Here is a 20,701-nt window from a genome sequence, read left to right as displayed (position 1 = left end):
AAGGTTTAAAGGATTGCTCCCCTTTTTTGGTTTGGTAACCCAGTCCTATGGGGCCCCCACGGGAAATGCCGTATACGCGAGACGGGAGAGGTGTTGGAGATCCAGCCATGTCCAGAGGCCGGGGCTATTATGGGTTGTCCCAAGCTGAAGGGTAACTGGAGGTGACAAGGGGTGCGCGGGGTGTCCACAGTGAGCGGCGTGGCGCGGCCGGGCGAGCTGATGGCCATCATGGGCTCCAGCGGTGCCGGCAAGACCACGCTCCTCAACACGCTCATGTTCCGCAGCGGCTCCAACATGGTGGTGAGCGGCTACCGCGCCTTCAACGAAGTGCCTGTGTCCAGCTCCGCCATGGCCAGCCTGTCCGCCTACGTGCAGCAGGACGACCTGTTCTTCGGCACGCTCACCGTGCGCGAGCACCTGGTCTTCCAGGTGGGTCCAGCGATTTCCGACTAGCGTGTGCAGGGCAGAACACCGTCCATCACAGATGGTAGCTTGTCTTCCAGGTGGGTCTAGTGACTCATCTCGCACTAGCATGTGCAGGGCAGATCACCATTCGTGAGGACCTTTCATCACACACGGTAGCTTGTCTTCCAGGTGGGTCTAGTTAGTGACTCACATCTCGCACTGGCGCCTGCCGGGCAGATCACCTTCCATCACACACAGTAGCTTGTCTTCCAGGTGAGTCTAGTGACTCTCATCTCGCACTAGCACGTGCAGGGCAGAACACAGTCCATCACACACGGTAGCTTGTCATCCAGGTGAGTCTAGTGACTCTCATCTCTCACTAGCATGTGCAGGGCAGATCACCATCCGTGATGACCTTCCATCACACACGGTAGCTTGTCATCCAGGTGAGTCTAGTGACTCTCATCTCGCACTAGCACGTGCAGGGCAGAACACAGTCCATCACACACGGTAGCTTGTCATCCAGGTGAGTCCAGTGACTCTCATCTCTCACTAGCATGTGCAGGGCAGATCACCATCCGTGATGACCTTCCATCACACACGGTAGCTTGTCATCCAGGTGAGTCTAGTGACTCTCATCTCGCACTAGCACGTGCAGGGCAGAACACAGTCCATCACACACGGTAGCTTGTCTTCCAGGTGAGTCTAGTGACTCTCATCTCGCACTAGCACGTGCAGGGCAGAACACAGTCCATCACACACAGTCTAGTGACTCTCATCTCTCACTAGCATGTGCAGGGCAGATCACCATCCGTGATGACCTTCCTTCACACACGGTAGCTTGTCATCCAGGTGAGTCTAGTGACTCTCATCTCGCACTAGCACGTGCAGGGCAGAACACAGTCCATCACACACGGTAGCTTGTCATCCAGGTGAGTCCAGTGACTCTCATCTCTCACTAGCATGTGCAGGGCAGATCACCATCCGTGATGACCTTCCATCACACACAGTAGCTTGTCTTCCAGGTGAGTCTAGTGACTCTCATCTCGCACTAGCACGTGCAGGGCAGAACACAGTCCATCACACACGGTAGCTTGTCATCCAGGTGAGTCTAGTGACTCTCATCTCTCACTAGCATGTGCAGGGCAGATCACCATCCGTGATGACCTTCCATCACACACAGTAGCTTGTCTTCCAGGTGAGTCTAGTGACTCTCATCTCGCACTAGCACGTGCAGGGCAGAACACAGTCCATCACACACGGTAGCTTGTCATCCAGGTGAGTCTAGTGACTCTCATCTCTCACTAGCATGTGCAGGGCAGATCACCATCCGTGATGACCTTCCATCACACACGGTAGCTTGTCATCCAGGTGAGTCTAGTGACTCTCATCTCGCACTAGCACGTGCAGGGCAGAACACAGTCCATCACACACGGTAGCTTGTCATCCAGGTGAGTCTAGTGACTCTCATCTCTCACTAGCATGTGCAGGGCAGATCACCATCCGTGATGACCTTCCATCACACACGGTAGCTTGTCATCCAGGTGAGTCTAGTGACTCTCATCTCGCACTAGCACGTGCAGGGCAGAACACAGTCCATCACACACGGTAGCTTGTCATCCAGGTGAGTCTAGTGACTCTCATCTCGCACTAGCATGTGCAGGGCAGATCACCATCCGTGATGACCTTCCATCACACACGGTAGCTTGTCATCCAGGTGAGTCTAGTGACTCTCGTCTCGCACTAGCACGTGCAGGGCAGATCACCTTGCATCACACACAGTAGCTTGTCTTCCAGATGAGAATAGTGACTCTCATCTCGCACTAGCACGTGCAGGGCTGATCACCTTCCATCACACACGGTAGCTTGTCTTCCAGATGAGAATAGTGACTCTCATCTCGCACTAGCACGTGCAGGGCTGATCACCTTCCATCACACACGGTAGATTGTCTTCCAGATGAGAATAGTGACTCTCATCTCGCACTAGCACGTGCAGGGCTGATGACCTTCCATCACACACGGTAGCTTGTCTTCCAGGTGAGACTAGTGACTTTCATCTCGCACTAGCACGTGCAGGGCTGATCACCTTCCATCACACACGGTAGCTTGTCTTCCAGGTGAGACTAGTGACTTTCATCTCGCACTAGCACGTGCAGGGCTGATCACCTTACATCACACACGGTAGCTTGTCTTCCAGATGAGAATAGTGACTCTCATCTCGCACTAGCACGTGCAGGGCTGATCACCTTCCATCACACACAGTAGCTTGTCTTCCAGATGAGAATAGTGACTCTCGTCTCGCACTAGCACGTGCAGGGCAGATCACCTTACATCACACATGGTAGCTTGTCTTCCAGATGAGAATAGTGACTCTCATCTCGCACTAGCACGTGCAGGGCTGATCACCTTCCATCACACACGGTAGCTTGTCTTCCAGATGAGAATAGTGACTCTCATCTCGCACTAGCACGTGCAGGGCTGATCACCTTCCATCACACACAGTAGCTTGTTTTCAGGTGAGACTAGTGACTTTCATCTCGCACTAGCACGTGCAGGGCTGATCACCTTCCATCACACACGGTAGCTTGTCTTCCAGGTGAGACTAGTGACTCTCATCTCGCACTAGCATGTGCAGGGCAGAACACAGTCCATCACACACGGTAGCTTGTCATTTAGTTGGGTCTAGTGACTCTCATCTCGCACTAGTGCGTTTAGGGCAGATCACCATCCGTGATGACCTTCCATCACCCACGGTAGCTTGTATTCCAGGTGGGTCTAGTGACACATCTCGCACTAGCACGTGCCGGGCAGATCATCTTCCATCACACATGGTAGCTTGTCTTCCAGGTGGGTCTAGCGACTCTCATCTGGCACTAGCATGTGTAGAGTAGATGACCTTTTAGCTGGCACCATCATACACAGTAGCTTGTCTTCCACGTGGGTCTTCCAAACCCTTTGCCTCGCAATTGTACGTTCAGGGCAGATTACTGTCATGCTGCCACTATAAAAATTACAGTAGATAGTTTTCCATGTGAGCCTAATGACTAATACCTCACACATAATAGTTTCTCTTGCAGGTGTATCCAACTTTTATAAAATTCAATCACTCTCCATAACCCGTCTGTATCTTTACACACAGTATTTTATCTTCCATGTGTTTCCAACAAAAGACACAATATATAAACTCACATTTAGCCTATCTTCCAGATGGATCTCCTAACTCACACCTCTTACACAGTATCTTTCAGATGTATGCAACTAATGGCACATCCGACACTGAAAATAGCGCATCTTCCAGTAGGTTACCCGCAGCTGTTTATTTTCCACATGTATCTAAATAAAAGCACCTTTGATCAAATTATCTTATCTTTCAGATGGGTCATCTAACTCACAACTCACACAAAATAGTCTTCAACTACTAGCACCTCACGCACTCACAGTAGCATATCTTTCACATGGGTCTGATATCTTGCACCTTAGTTTATATTTCAGATAGATTCAGCAACATGCTCATCAAACACATACGCAAATATTAACCCATATTCCAGTTGAGTCTGCCAACTCACACCTCACATATTCGAATTCCAGATGTATCCAACTATCACCTAAAAAACTCATATTAGTCCATCTTACATTTAAGTTTATCACTGTACACATTTCACACAGTAGATTATCTTCCCAGAGGAGATCAACTACCAGTACTAGGTGGGTCTAACGACTTGCACCTGACCAACTCAGTTATTTATTTTCCATGTGGGTCTTACAACCTGCATCTAACGCTAACATTAGTATATTTACAGTTGGGTCCAACTACTGACAACTCACACACAACCTTCATCTCATCTTCCTGACAGTTCTGTAAACTCTCATCCCTATTACACAGCGACTTAACTTCCATATGTGTCCAAATACTTGTAATTTATACAAAAATTAGCTAATATTTCAAGTGTTTCTGGTAACTTGCACCTCACTCTAAGTCGTTTATGTTATAGCTGGGTCTACCGACCTACCCCTCACATCAACTGTTACTTTTCGTCTATGTGCGCACACTGATAAGTATATCTTATACTCAATAGCTCTTATACCAGATACATCCATTAGCTCTCACCTCTATCTCTCTCACACACACCTACACACACACACACACACAAATTTCACCAAATTTCCACTTTGGATTGTCACCCAACTAACAGAATTGCAAAATCCAACAAAAGTTTCTTCATTATAATTTTTATTGTTTCAATTGTGATGCAGTTATCGGATCTCTCACCTCCGACCACAGATAACCTGCGGGCTTTGGACACTAATTTAGTATCACAGTGATACCCGGACGGAGTTGTGGTTGGTAACTAAATATTTTTCAGATTACTACTGTTCTTCTTGCTTACCCATTTACACCTCTATAGGTTTTGATACTTTAGGAATGGACCACGTATGTCAGAAGTATGCCACATGATGGACGATAAGTTATTATTTATTATCTTCATGATCATTATTACCGCTATGGTTGGCCATTTCATTTCTTTAACTTTCTTATTGAATTTTTTACTACATATTCTTTTATTTGCGAAAAGTGATCCAGTCTCTTATTACAAAGAAATTCCCCTTTTTTGGTCTTGTTTCAGTCATTGTGTTGTATCTTTAGTATGTATTCATTATTTTTTTAACTTTTAAATTATTATAATGTGGCCATACTTACATTTTACATCCCTGAGTGCCAAACTGAAAAGACGATAACAGTTTGTTACATCTATGTTAATAATCAAGCAAAGGTATTAAATTTGTATATTTATATTCAGGGGCAATACACACAAAATAAAGCCCTTTAAAATAATATTAGATACATTTCTTTAAATAAATTGAGAAATAAAATTTACATAGAAAAACATGAAATGACGTTTGAAGAAGGCCCTTTACCAAAATATAATTATGTGTACAACGCCTCAGTGAGAAGATAAGTCACGTCACTTTTCGTGATAAGTTCACATAGTAATAATCTGTTTTTAAGGAGTAATTTTTCATAAATTTTATTTTGTTTGATTTTATTTTTGATGCTTGTGTACATAGCGTACATTTAGTTCCAGAAACTGTCATTACATTATATTGATTTTGCGATGTTGTGATGTAGCACAATGAACTATTCTATCAGACGGGTTCATCTTCAATATTCTTGGTTCATGCCTGCTTCAAAAATTTCGAGAGCTATGCTGAGTTTGAATTTATCCTCGAATGTTCCACTTCGTGCGTTCAAACCTATGACCACAGGACTAAGTAATTGTTATAAAAAGGCTGTACAATACAATGTCTTATAGAAATTTTGATCTTATTGATTGTAGTTTTATAGTTAGTGAATATTTGAACTTAACCTAATGTTTTTTTTATTTAATTAATCACAAATAAACAAAATATATCTGTCTTCATGGTTCTGGTATAAGGTGTATTTTCAAGGATGAAAACGTAAGTTTTGGTCTATAGTTACTATGATGGAACAGGGATGATTCGGATATCGGGTGTGTGTATATTCAAGGATGAAAATGTAAGTTTGGCTCTATAGTTGCTGTGATGCAGCAGGGTTAGGCAGTGGTAAGACAGTCAACTCCAGTTATAGAAGACCTCGGCTGTGATCCTAGTCTATTCCTAGTTTCTTCTCCAATGACCTCGCTTACGACCAGGGGCGTAGGAACCGGGGGGACAGGGGAGAAGTGTTCCCCTGAACTTTTTGGGTGAAGGGGACTGTCCCCCCCAACTTTCTAGAGCGTGATATTTTTATTTTATAATATTATTCTGCCCAACTTTATTTGTAATTTCTTCACTCATCAAATTTTATCTTAAGGAAACAATAATAATTTTAACATCGATGTATCCAATGGAATGATACAAAAACTGCTTAAAAAGTGCTATTTTTCACTTTTAAAATCAAAATTTTCCGGTGGAGGACCCCCGGGACCCCCCGTCTTAGTAAGAGGGGAATGGGTTTACATGACATCAGAATCATTATTTGTCCCCTCCAACTTTATGAACACAGCTACGCCAATGCTTACGACGAGATGCTGGATCCTGACTGCTCCGTGTGACTAAAGGAGTTGCTTCACCGACTCGCTCGCTCCTTGTGTCGCAGGCGCTGGTGAGAATGGACCGCCACATTCCCTACAAGCAAAGGATGACGAGAGTGGACCAGGTCATATCAGAGGTGAAGTACATTTTTTTTACAAACCATCTAATTTTAAACTATAATGTCAACTATATGTTCCACTCACTACTGAGTAATAAGTAGGGACTGGAAAAAATTCGCGGTTTCAATGACCTCTAGGATGGACTCCACAATCCCTACATACTCGGGCCAATGCCACATGCCCATTGGCTACTGACTTGTGAGACCCCGTCAACTGGGCTGCTTCCGATTCGATAATTGTATGGTTGATGGTTTTGCATTGGCTGTAAGTCCTTCAGATAAACTGTGAGCCAATAACAGAAGTAATATGAAGGTACAGTTGTTTGGATTCTGGCAGAATGCGAAATGAATCCGCGAATCTTTCCGGTCTCTAGTAATAAGGATAAATATCCTTTATTCGGGCAATGTAGTTCACAATTTCAATATTTTTTTTTACTATTCAATTATTTCTGGAAGAAAAAAAAATACTTTCAAGAAAAAATATATACGTTGGAATGACATTTTACGCATCAAAGTTCGGATTAGTAAAATTTACACTATAGTATATACATAAATGAATGTCCCAGTTATGAATTTTAATAGTATCAACCGTAAGCGTTGCAGAATTTTGGTTCAAGGTCACAATTAAAGAGTAACTCAAACAGTTTTAGATAAGCGCATGCACGAGCACTGCTTTGTTGTTTTCTCGCTCGCAGCGCCACCTACGCAAAATGGCGGCTCCTGAACGTAAAGGGTTTTGTGTTCTGAAATTCGGTAAGAAAGGATCTGTAGTTTCAGTTCAAAGTGCGTTTTTATTAAGTTTAACTGTCGGGAGACTCTGACCGTCGAATTGGTCGCAATGGTCGAGACGACAGAGCTCTTTTTTCGCTGGCCTCCACGTTCACCTGACATAACGCCATGCTGTTATTTCCTTTGGGGGCTTTTTAAATTTTCCTGTCTACGTTCCGCCGCTACCTAATAATTTCGCAGAGTTGAGACACAGAATTGAAGAGTCTATCGCTTCCAATACTGCGGACGTGTTAACCAAAGTATGGGAATAATTGGACTTTAGGTTGGATGTGTGCCATATAACAACAATATTACACATATTGAACATTTGTAAGAAAAACTGGTTTAGTTTACCTTCATTTAAATTTTATGATTTTTTGTAAATAATCAAAATTAAACTGTTATATTATACAATTTAAATTGGGTTATTATTTAATAAACATCCTCTATTACTGAGTAACACACATTAATTTTAATATCACCGGACTAAGATAATATTATTGAATGTTTTCCGACTCAAATTAAAACCAGTTGCATTTTCCACGTTGCAAATAGATCGGTACCAAAGGGAATTTAATATAGTGTTTTTGGTATCTAACACGGTGTTGTTTGGTAGTTAGCATTGGTGTTGTAGGTAGATAACATTGTGTTGTTGGTAGTTAACATGGTGTTGTCAGTAGTTAGCATGACCTTGTTGGTAGTTAATATTGTGTTGTTGGAAGTTAACATGGCGTTGTCAGTAGTTAGCATGGTGTTGTTTGTAGTTAACATGGAGTTGTCGGTAGTTAACATGGTGTTGTTTGTAGTTAACATAGTGTTGTTGGTAGTTAACATGGCGTTGTCGGTAGTTATCATGGTGGTGTCGGTAGTTATCATGGTGGTGTCGGTAGATAACATGGTGTTGGTAGTTAACATGGTGTTGGTAGTTAACATGGTGTTGTCGGTAGTTAACACAGAGTTTTTGGTAGTTAACATGGTGTTGGTAGTTAACATGGTGTTGTCGGTAGTTAACACAGAGTTTTTGGTAGTTAACATGGTGTTGGTAGTTAACATGGTGTTGGTAGTTAACATGGTGTTGTCGGTAGTTAACACAGAGTTTTTGGTAGTTAACATGGTGTTGGTAGTTAACATGGTGTTGTCGGTAGTTAACACAGAGTTTTTGGTAGTTAACATGGTGTTGGTAGTTAACATGGTGTTGGTAGTTAACATGGTGTTGTCGGTAGTAAACACAGAGTTGTTGGTAGTCAACATGGTGCTGTTGGTAGCATGCTGCAACATGAGCCAGCTCAGCTAATGCACCAGTGCGTCGAGTACCGTCTCGTTCGCAGTTCCCTCCTCCTGCTCTGTCTTGCTGTGTTCTCTGTGGCTTCTCCTCCGAGTCGACGATGTCTTTGGGCACGAGTGGGTCGACTAGTTGTGACTGCTTGCATTGCTTCCATCTTCGTCTCTAGCGTCGCTAGATAAACAGTGTTCAATCATGAGCGCAGAGTTAAGCCCTTGTCGTGTTGGTGTTATGTACATCATGTTATTTGGGACCTTGATTTAAACTCACTCGTTCCAAACAAATAGACTATCTTCTACAGTTTATAACTGGATGAAATGTAATATTAACTTGGTTTCTTGTCCGTTCGGTACAAGTTTGTTTGGTTTGGTTTAGCGATACCCCTGGATTCGTGGCACTAGGCAACCAGCATAACAGTACAGTGTTGCGAGATGCATAACGTAGCACTCCGCAGGCTGCTCCAGTCAAGATGTTTGAAATCGATTTAAAAAATATATACACACAAGTCTAAAATTCAGAAAATTATAATTAAATGAAAATATTAATGTAATACTTTTGAAAACGTATTTAAAAGAATAAAATTATTTTCTTCTTGCTCCATACAGATTTATAACCTCATACAACTCCTAACGCTATTAAAGATTGTCCTGAAAAATTGTGATTGTGAATTTTTAATAGCTATAAAAATAATTGTAATTTTGAAAACGAAAAACGCGAGGCGCACGCGGTAGATAATATTAAGGAGTGTAGTGAGTAGCTGACGTTGAGAAAACTCACACAACAGTTCATACAATTTGCAGTGCAATACAATTTTTAGTGACTTAAGTGTCATGCATCAATTATATATTGCACGCGCTCTAAGTTTTTTTGTTTAAAATCTTACAAGTGTTTTTATAGCTATTTAAATACACAATCACAAATTTTTCAGGATAATCTGTAATGGGGTTAGGAATCTGTATATTCTGTATTGGGCTAAGAGAAAATAATTTAAACTTTTAATTACATTTTAAAAATGTGGTGTATTAAAGTATATTCATTTATTTTTTATATTCGAATTACTCTTTCTGAAAAAAGAAGCCTCCTCTCTTTGCTTAAAGCTCAGGTAATACTGGGATTTTCAGTTTTTATGTTTGTGTACATGTAACTAACAGTATATTCTTTTTGCTGTAAAATATTTTTCTATTACAAAAGTTATATATTATTTTTTTAATTAAAACAATAAAGTCAAAATAGGATAATGTAATAAATCAACAATGAGTATAACTTATAACACGCGTAAATAAGAACACAAATATATTTATTCTATTCCAACCCCTTTTTTAAACCCCCTTGCAGCAGTTTTCGTCTATTCAAAAGTTTAAGTTCATATTGAGAAGATTTTTAATAAGTTATAAAACTTTGATAATATTATTAATAAAGGACTTATGCATGTTTTAGTCATTGAATCCCTTTTTTCCAAACTTTGCAACAATCGTTTGTTGTATAAAAAAATTTTTTTGAGACAAAAGTTTTACAGAAAGTTAATTAGATTCTCAAAACTAGGTTTTTTTTACCCTTTTCAAGAATAGTTGGTCTTATCAAAACATTATTTTGAATTTATACGGATGTAATATATTTAATATAAATATAGTGTTTTATAGAGTTTTAGTGCATTTTTTTTTGTTGATGTTTTGCCCATGAACGTAATCGATCAAAGTTTTCTATGACTGTATTTTGTGTATTGGTTTAAAGTTATTTATGCAAAATTAGAGTATCATGTTTATAAAAAGTATATATATATATATATAAATATTTTAGATGAGGAACGTTTTGTGCGTACGGATCATGAAACAAAACACTATGTTAAAATGTGTCCGAAAGTCGCACAGTGGTAACAGCTACAATAGATAGTCTTTCTTCAAAATGTACTCAACATGAGAAAAACTATTGATGTGTGTGAATGCCACACTTTAAAATATAATTTTTCTGTATCCGTTCTACGTATAGAATACTACTATCATAAATGAGTGTATTTATTTTCTTAATGAAAGAATAAATATTTTAATTAATAGATTTTTAAAATTATTATAAATTATGATTACTTCTCATATGAATAATAACGTATAGTGGCATAGGTATATGTATATATAGGCTAATTATTCACTGCTGGTGTTAATGTAATCTTTGCGCTATTGAAATGCATAATATCTTTAATTGTCAAGGTAATAAATCATGGTGATACTATACTTTCTAAACTTTCTTATAAAGATTCTTAGAGTCATTGCTAAAATAATTTGATTACTTTAATGTACATCATGTTCTTTGGGACTTTAATTTTAACTCACTCGTTCCAAAAAATCTACTTCTTCTATTATTTTTAATGAGAGTTTATCTTACCAATCAAAATGCCTTTAACAGAATCACACTAATTGTGTTCAAAAACCTAAATTCAACGTATATGAATTTACTCCAATGATACATTAATATAATCCAAACATCTAAAAAAATTATATAATATAATAATTACAACAATTCTTAGATAAAAAAATGTTGTAAATATTATAATACTTTTATAATTACGAAACAGTTCTCTGATTTGTTGCCAAAGAAAATAAATATATTACCAATTCATCATGAGTAGTATATAATAGGGGCTCCGGAAACAGGATTCAGGTTGTGGTGTGTGGTGGGGTCAATGACCGACCGACCTCTGACGTCACAGCGGCCATCTTGGATGACTTTGACCTTGACCTTTGACCATGACCTGGAATTTGATCCTCAAAAATCGCCAAAAATGACCAAAATTGGGCAAAAATTGCCCAAAATTCCTCAAAAATCGCCAAAATTTCAATTTTTTTGAAAAACATTTTCGCCAAAAAATCTCAAATAATTCCACAGTTCAAAAATTAGGATTTCGAAAATCCTCAAAAGTCGCTTTGCCCTAGAAAAAACGAAAACTCCTAAGAGCTAGCCGCTTATAAGCCGCCGACCTTGAAAATAAGGATGTCATGGCAACCATATTGGATGATGATGTCACCGTTGCAAATTTTGTTACGGCCGCCATCTTTAACTTTTTTATTTATTATCCGATTTTAATGAAAAAAAAATTTAAAAATTATAAAAAATCCATTTAATAAAAATTTAATAAATTATTTATAAAAAATGTACGTTACGACACGGAGCTCAGAGTCCTCGGTTCGAACCCGGTGAGGGCAAAAAAAATAAAAATGACATACGATCATTCCCTCGTGGAGGGCGCTGGCATACTGACTCCCACCACTTTTTTCAAAGCATATATATATATTCACCTAGTATGACGTCATGTCCGCCATCTTGTCTTCGATGCTGGAAGCCATCATCATTGTATCTTCGGCTAGAGTGCGCTGACGCCATGTTAGTTTAACTCTTACCCGATAGAGTGCAGTAATCATTTATTACTAAGGTGCCCGCCATCTTGAAATTTGGCCGCCATCTTGAAAATCCGTAATTATTTAGCTAGAAATTCGGGAAAAGTTCCAAAATTTATTAAATAAATTTGCAATCAATATACTGATTGACCCGGTTAGTTCCTATCCTTGGTTCGACCCCTGGCCGATACAAAAAAATTAAATATAACATCAATTTAACATAATAGTAACAGGTTCGAGGAATTAAACACCGCAAGTTCTTTTACAAACAGAATATTTATTACATAATTTCTATTCTACTACAGGATCACTTACGAAAGCTAGCAAATTTATAATCATTCATTTAGTTCCGCATCGGTGTGAAATGACTTATTCTTAGCTCCAATCGGTTTATACTAGACAGAGTCCAACCAGATCCTTTACTGACATAGTTCTCCTCTTCTTGACAGAGTTTCTGGATACCGTGTTTAACAGTTTGCTTCACATCGTTAGAACTGTAAATTTCTGTAGCCGATGTCTTGAATGCACACTTTTTCACTTTGTCATCTAACGGATATGGCTTTCCATATAGACAGTCCAACCACAAGTTATATTTTAATGGTCCGTTTGTTGCTACGTCATCAGTAAGCTGATTGATTATGTCCTGTCTGATATCATCAAGAAAAGTACAAATATCCTTCGACTCACCGAACGTATTTAGATAATAGTAGTCTTTCAACGTTCCACGAAATGCAGTCTGCGCCAAGTAGAAACCATTATCGTTCACTTGTAATGCTCCGAACACAGTCTTAGGTTTAGGTCCATGTTCAGTCGTCATAGCAATCGGTTGCTGCGCATCTGTTTTTTTGATTGTACGCTCACGAGCCTTCAATCTAAAGCGAGGAGTCGAAATGTCTGCAGGTAGTTCAGCAGTAGGCACACGGACTTCACCTTTACATATTTTCGCATGTCGTCGCAAACTATCAATTCGAGTAAACCATTCATGACAATCATCACATCGAAACTTTATACGAGAAGGATTCTTTTTGCATTTGCTCCGCTCATGTCTTCGTGCATCATGGGAAAATGTGAACGACATATCACAGTAGCTGCAAGGATACCGTGCCGATGTAGACGAACCTTTCAGACCCGATCCAGATATGGACGTTGCAACAGTAGTACCATTTCCAGGCATACTCTTATGAACATCGACGCATCGCTGTTGCACCGAAACCTTTACTTTCTGCCGCACAGCAGGACCTTTACATGTCTTCATGTGCGTTTTCATATTATCTTTTCTGGCAAACTGCTTATGACATTTCTCACAAACAAACATTTTACGATATAGGTTCTTGGCACATTCTCTCTTCTCATGCCGTCGAGCATTGCTGCTGTTTGAGAAAATCTTGTCACAGTAACAGCACCGATGTTCGTTAGTTGTTGTCGATTCGGCATCCATTGAAGTCTCCATCGAGGGCGAAACGAAGTTCATCGAGTTTTCCTGCACAGCCAGCACTACCGGGATTAAAGTCTCTTCTGCTGGTGGTATCGCGTCTGTTGAAATCTCCTCCAGTGTTGTCGACGTGGTTGTCAACGGAATCTGCTCCTTCTCCGTCGTAGCTGTCGTAAAGGTTCCCGTAGACGATGGTACAACCTCCATCGAGTTCGACGTTAAAGTCGGTAAAGATGCCATCGAGTTCGCAAGAACAGGTAATTACGTGATTAATGCACCAGAAGAAATAAACTAGGTGATCCTTACACCGCCGACGTCAGTAACAAACTGAGCACCCTGCTGTCTAGGACTCGCTTATATACATGCACCGTATGGAATAATACGCTAGTCAAATCAAGAAACATCTACAATAATACTAGAGTCAAAACAACATTAAAAATAGAAGGACCATCAACAAAAAGGAAGCACATTCTGGAAGCACAATAAAAAAAGGCAGCACATTTGGAAGCACCGACAACGAAAAGGCAGCACATTTGGAAGCACCGACATCTAAAAGACAGCACCGCCATCGAAAAGGCAGCACATTTTGGAAGCACCGACAACGAAAAGGCAGCACCGTCATCGTAAAGACACGGACCGCAAGTCCGGGTCATGTCAATATCAGACATATAGACCATGAACACAGTACACACAGGAAACGGATCGTACACACAGTACACACAGGAAACGAAACGTACACACAGTACACACAGGAAACGGAACGTACACACAGTACACACAGGTAACGGAACGTACACACAGTACACACAGGAAACGGAACGTACACACAGTACACACAGAAAACGGAACGTACACACAGTACACACAGAAAACGGAACGTACACACAGTACACACAGAAAACAGAACGTACACACAGTACACACAGGAAACTGAACGTACACACAGTACACACAGAAAACGGAACGTACACACAGGACACACAGGAAACGGAACGTACACACAGTACACACAGAAAACGGAACGTACACACAGTACACACAGGAAACGGAACGTACACACAGTACACACAGGAAACGTAATGATCACACATACAGTAGCGGAAACACACAGGCTTAGTTGGAAATCAGAATACAAGAAATAAAAACATTAAATTTTTACTTTTAATATTTTATTACTTCTCAACATTACACAAATACAAGTAAAAGAAGCCATTATTGTATGTAGCCAGCTTTCCTCAGTTCTTTGAGTATGAAGGATATTTCTTTGATGCACGGATAGTTTCCTGCACAAAGCGAGCCATGTAGAAGTCTTAGCCGGTCAACCAATATGTTTGGATCGTTCCACGATGTATAATCAATCTCTTCTACCACCATCTTACTTGCTTGTTTATTATAAATACTTTTAATATCACAATCGTCCCAGTGATCATAATAAGCATTATCAGATTTATTTATTATAACACGACGTTTCCATCGTTTCGGTCTCAGGACATCGTCACATTCTTCGATCTTGTCAGCTCTAGGTGCTTCATCACAGTCTATGCCTTTGTCAACAGCCTCAGAGTCACTGTAACAATCACTGTAGAAGACATCCTCTTCACCCAGATTACCGTATGAATTCGCTATCGATGATGTCGAAGTTTCTTCATCGTCTTCATGCTTCCTTTTTAGGAGTCCATCATTTTTACAAAGAATGGAGGATCTACTGAATATAGGCTTGAATGTATTCTCACTTTTCACGGTGTTGATACTTCCATTAGTTTCAGTCTTCCTGAAGCCATTAGCAGCCTTCAATTTATGTTCTTCCTCACGATCGGGTGAGCTAATACCATCACGCTCAGGACAAGGAAAATTATTGTCGTAATGCAGATCACTCTTCTTTAGTCTAGTGGATCCATCGGTGTCCTCTATGCCGTAAGTAGGCTTGACTTTACATGTTCTATCATGTCTTTTTAAGCTGTCAATTCGTGTTAACAACCTGCTACAACGATTACAGCTTAACATGTTGCGTATTGGGTTTCTAGCACAATCATTCTTCTCATGACGTCTAGCATTCCTTCTCATGACAAAATCCTTACCACAGTATATACAGCGGCTTCCTTCCGATTCAGCTGCAGATAACAAACCACGATCCATTGTAGCTTCTGTGACTAATGCCAGATGCAAAATAAGAGTTTTAAATTAGATCCAATACTTAAATAGAAATTTTTTCATATTTCATCAGCGAGAGTTAATTTATCTCATACAAAAGTACTTGCTGCAACTAGTTCTGCTTTTCAACAACAGATGACGTCACGTATTGCTTGCAGGTAAATAATATTTAGTTCTTTAATGCAGGATGCGGGATGCTCACTAACGATCGTAAAAGAAAGATGGCTTCGCTAGACTTCAAGGAAAAGGAAGTTCGTCTTGCATGTTGGTGCTCCACAGATGTCTCATGGCGTAATATTAATTTGACTGAGAAATGATATTTTTTAATTCCACATGATAAAAATATTACAAGTTTTGATTTAGTAGCAGAAATTATCGAATTAAATGTAACTCCAAATAAAATGACATGTCTCATTAAGAGTAAAACTCCTTCATGGAGAGATCGGTTTCTCAGAATAGTCAGATACACTTAAAGAAACCACAGGAATGATTGCAAGAACACGGGAAAAACCATCAAAATATTGACAAAAATAATCAGGAGCACAGGAGAAAACCATCATTATTTTGATAAGAATAATCAGGAGCACACGGAGAAAAAACATCATAATATTGACAAGAATTATCGGGAGCACACGGAGAAAAACCATCATAATATTGACAAGTATAATTAGGAGCACACGGAGAAAACCGACATAAAATTGACAAGAATTATCGGGAGCACACGGAGAAAACCACCACACATTTTCTATGATATCATAAAAATAAAAAATAAAAATTGAAAATAAAAATAAATTAATAAAAAATTTAAAACAAAAAAAAATCTACAAAAAAACACATAAAATTCTGGCTTGTACTAAAACTCTATCTTTGCTCAACAATGATAAGTTTACAAGCTAGCAGAATCTATTTATGTATTTTTTTGTAGATTTTTTTTTTAAATTTTTTATTAATTTTTTTTTATTTTCAATTTTTATTTTTTATTTTTATGATATCATAGAAAATGTGTGGTGGTTTTCTCCGTGTGCTCCCGATAATTCTTGTCAATTTTATGTCGGTTTTCTCCGTGTGCTCCTAATTATACTTGTCAATATTATGATGGTTTTTCTCCGTGTGCTCCCGATAATTCTTGTCAATATTATGATGTTTTTTCTCCGTGTGCTCCTGATTATTCTTATCAAAATAATGATGGTTTTCTCCTGTGCTCCTGATTATTTTTGTCAATATTTTGATGGTTTTTCCCGTGTTCTTGCAATCATTCCTGTGGTTTCTTTAAGTGTATCTGACTATTCTGAGAAACCGATCTCTCCATGAAGGAGTTTTACTCTTAATGAGACATGTCATTTTATTTGGAGTTACATTTAATTCGATAATTTCTGCTACTAAATCAAAACTTGTAATATTTTTATCATGTGGAATTAAAAAATATCATTTCTCAGTCAAATTAATATTACGCCATGAGACATCTGTGGAGCACCAACATGCAAGACGAACTTCCTTTTCCTTGGAGTCTAGCGAAGCCATCTTTCTTTTACGATCGTTAGTGAGCATCCCGCATCCTGCATTAAAGAACTAAATATTATTTACCTGCAAGCAATACGTGACGTCATCTGTTGTTGAAAAGCAGAACTAGTTGCAGCAAGTACTTTTGTATGAGATAAATTAACTCTCGCTGATGAAATATGAAAAAATTTCTATTTAAGTATTGGATCTAATTTAAAACTCTTATTTTGCATCTGGCATTAGTCACAGAAGCTACAATGGATCGTGGTTTGTTATCTGCAGCTGAATCGGAAGGAAGCCGCTGTATATACTGTGGTAAGGATTTTGTCATGAGAAGGAATGCTAGACGTCATGAGAAGAATGATTGTGCTAGAAACCCAATACGCAACATGTTAAGCTGTAATCGTTGTAGCAGGTTGTTAACACGAATTGACAGCTTAAAAAGACATGATAGAACATGTAAAGTCAAGCCTACTTACGGCATAGAGGACACCGATGGATCCACTAGACTAAAGAAGAGTGATCTGCATTACGACAATAATTTTCCTTGTCCTGAACGTGATGGTATTAGCTCACCCGATCGTGAGGAAGAACATAAATTGAAGGCTGCTAATGGCTTCAGGAAGACTGAAACTAATGGAAGTATCAACACCGTGAAAAGTGAGAATACATTCAAGCCTATATTCAGTAGATCCTCCATTCTTTGTAAAAATGATGGACTCCTAAAAAGGAAGCATGAAGACGATGAAGACACTTCGACATCATCGATAGCGAATTCATACGGTAATCTGGGTGAAGAGGATGTCTTCTACAGTGATTGTTACAGTGACTCTGAGGCTGTTGACAAAGGCATAGACTGTGATGAAGCACCTAGAGCTGACAAGATCGAAGAATGTGACGATGTCCTGAGACCGAAACGATGGAAACGTCGTGTTATAATAAATAAATCTGATAATGCTTATTATGATCACTGGGACGATTGTGATATTAAAAGTATTTATAATAAACAAGCAAGTAAGATGGTGGTAGAAGAGATTGATTATACATCGTGGAACGATCCAAACATATTGGTTGACCGGCTAAGACTTCTACATGGCTCGCTTTGTGCAGGAAACTATCCGTGCATCAAAGAAATATCCTTCATACTCAAAGAACTGAGGAAAGCTGGCTACATACAATAATGGCTTCTTTTACTTGTATTTGTGTAATGTTGAGAAGTAATAAAATATTAAAAGTAAAAATTTAATGTTTTTATTTCTTGTATTCTGATTTCCAACTAAGCCTGTGTGTTTCCGCTACTGTATGTGTGATCATTACGTTTCCTGTGTGTACTGTGTGTACGTTCCGTTTCCTGTGTGTACTGTGTGTACGTTCCGTTTTCTGTGTGTACTGTGTGTACGTTCCGTTTCCTGTGTGTCCTGTGTGTACGTTCCGTTTTCTGTGTGTACTGTGTGTACGTTCAGTTTCCTGTGTGTACTGTGTGTACGTTCTGTTTTCTGTGTGTACTGTGTGTACGTTCCGTTTTCTGTGTGTACTGTGTGTACGTTCCGTTTTCTGTGTGTACTGTGTGTACGTTCCGTTTCCTGTGTGTACTGTGTGTACGTTCCGTTACCTGTGTGTACTGTGTGTACGTTCCGTTTCCTGTGTGTACTGTGTGTACGTTTCGTTTCCTGTGTGTACTGTGTGTACGATCCGTTTCCTGTGTGTACTGTGTTCATGGTCTATATGTCTGATATTGACATGACCCGGACTTGCGGTCCGTGTCTTTACGATGACGGTGCTGCCTTTTCGTTGTCGGTGCTTCCAAAATGTGCTGCCTTTTCGATGGCGGTGCTGTCTTTTAGATGTCGGTGCTTCCAAATGTGCTGCCTTTTCGTTGTCGGTGCTTCCAAATGTGCTGCCTTTTTTTATTGTGCTTCCAGAATGTGCTTCCTTTTTGTTGATGGTCCTTCTATTTTTAATGTTGTTTTGACTCTAGTAATTATTGTAGATGTTTCTTGATTTGACTAGCGTATTATTCCATACGGTGCATGTATATAAGCGAGTCCTAGACAGCAGGGTGCTCAGTTTGTTACTGACGTCGGCGGTGTAAGGATCACCTAGTTTATTTCTTCTGGTGCATTAATCACGTAATTACCTGTTCTTGCGAACTCGATGGCATCTTTACCGACTTTAACGTCGAACTCGATGGAGGTTGTACCATCGTCTACGGGAACCTTTACGACAGCTACGACGGAGAAGGAGCAGATTCCGTTGACAACCACGTCGACAACACTGGAGGAGATTTCAACAGACGCGATACCACCAGCAGAAGAGACTTTAATCCCGGTAGTGCTGGCTGTGCAGGAAAACTCGATGAACTTCGTTTCGCCCTCGATGGAGACTTCAATGGATGCCGAATCGACAACAACTAACGAACATCGGTGCTGTTACTGTGACAAGATTTTCTCAAACAGCAGCAATGCTCGACGGCATGAGAAGAGAGAATGTGCCAAGAACCTATATCGTAAAATGTTTGTTTGTGAGAAATGTCATAAGCAGTTTGCCAGAAAAGATAATATGAAAACGCACATGAAGACATGTAAAGGTCCTGCTGTGCGGCAGAAAGTAAAGGTTTCGGTGCAACAGCGATGCGTCGATGTTCATAAGAGTATGCCTGGAAATGGTACTACTGTTGCAACGTCCATATCTGGATCGGGTCTGAAAGGTTCGTCTACATCGGCACGGTATCCTTGCAGCTACTGTGATATGTCGTTCACATTTTCCCATGATGCACGAAGACATGAGCGGAGCAAATGCAAAAAGAATCCTTCTCGTATAAAGTTTCGATGTGATGATTGTCATGAATGGTTTACTCGAATTGATAGTTTGCGACGACATGCGAAAATATGTAAAGGTGAAGTCCGTGTGCCTACTGCTGAACTACCTGCAGACATTTCGACTCCTCGCTTTAGATTGAAGGCTCGTGAGCGTACAATCAAAAAAACAGATGCGCAGCAACCGATTGCTATGACGACTGAACATGGACCTAAACCTAAGACTGTGTTCGGAGCATTACAAGTGAACGATAATGGTTTCTACTTGGCGCAGACTGCATTTCGTGGAACGTTGAAAGACTACTATTATCTAAATACGTTCGGTGAGTCGAAGGATATTTGTACTTTTCTTGATGATATCAGACAGGACATAATCAATCAGCTTACTGATGACGTAGCAACAAACGGACCATTAAAATATAACTTGTGGTTGGACTGTCTATATGGAAAGCCATATCCGTTAGATGACAAAGTGAAAAAGTGTGCATTCAAGACATCGGCTACAGAAATTTACAGTTCTAACGATGTGAAGCAAACTGTTAAACACGGTATCCAGAAACTCTGTCAAGAAGAGGAGAACTATGTCAGTAAAGGATCTGGTTGGACTCTGTCTAGTATAAACCGATTGGAGCTAAGAATAAGTCATTTCACACCGATGCGGAACTAAATGAATGATTATAAATTTGCTAGCTTTCGTAAGTGATCCTGTAGTAGAATAGAAATTATGTAATAAATATTCTGTTTGTAAAAGAACTTGCGGTGTTTAATTCCTCGAACCTGATACTATTA

At 39.7% G+C, this 20,701-nt stretch overlaps 1 protein-coding gene across 1 annotated transcript in view; it reads left to right on the top strand.

Annotated features, from left to right (window-relative positions):
* The window catches only part of LOC134538831 (protein white-like), a 180,313-nt gene that overhangs the window by 126,173 nt on the left and 33,439 nt on the right, over window positions 1-20,701 (top strand). Inside the window, exons 3-4 of the mRNA XM_063380353.1 lie at window positions 191-429; window positions 6,524-6,595. Of these exons, the coding sequence (XP_063236423.1) occupies window positions 191-429; window positions 6,524-6,595 (311 nt within the window). The remainder of the gene's footprint in view (window positions 1-190; window positions 430-6,523; window positions 6,596-20,701) is intronic.

The sequence above is a fragment of the Bacillus rossius genome, chromosome 14, assembly GCF_032445375.1.
Source record: "Bacillus rossius redtenbacheri isolate Brsri chromosome 14, Brsri_v3, whole genome shotgun sequence".
Taxonomy (NCBI): Eukaryota; Metazoa; Arthropoda; class Insecta; order Phasmatodea; family Bacillidae; genus Bacillus; species Bacillus rossius.
Note: the sequence above shows the minus strand (reverse complement) of the source record. Positions and strands in the feature narration are given on the sequence as shown.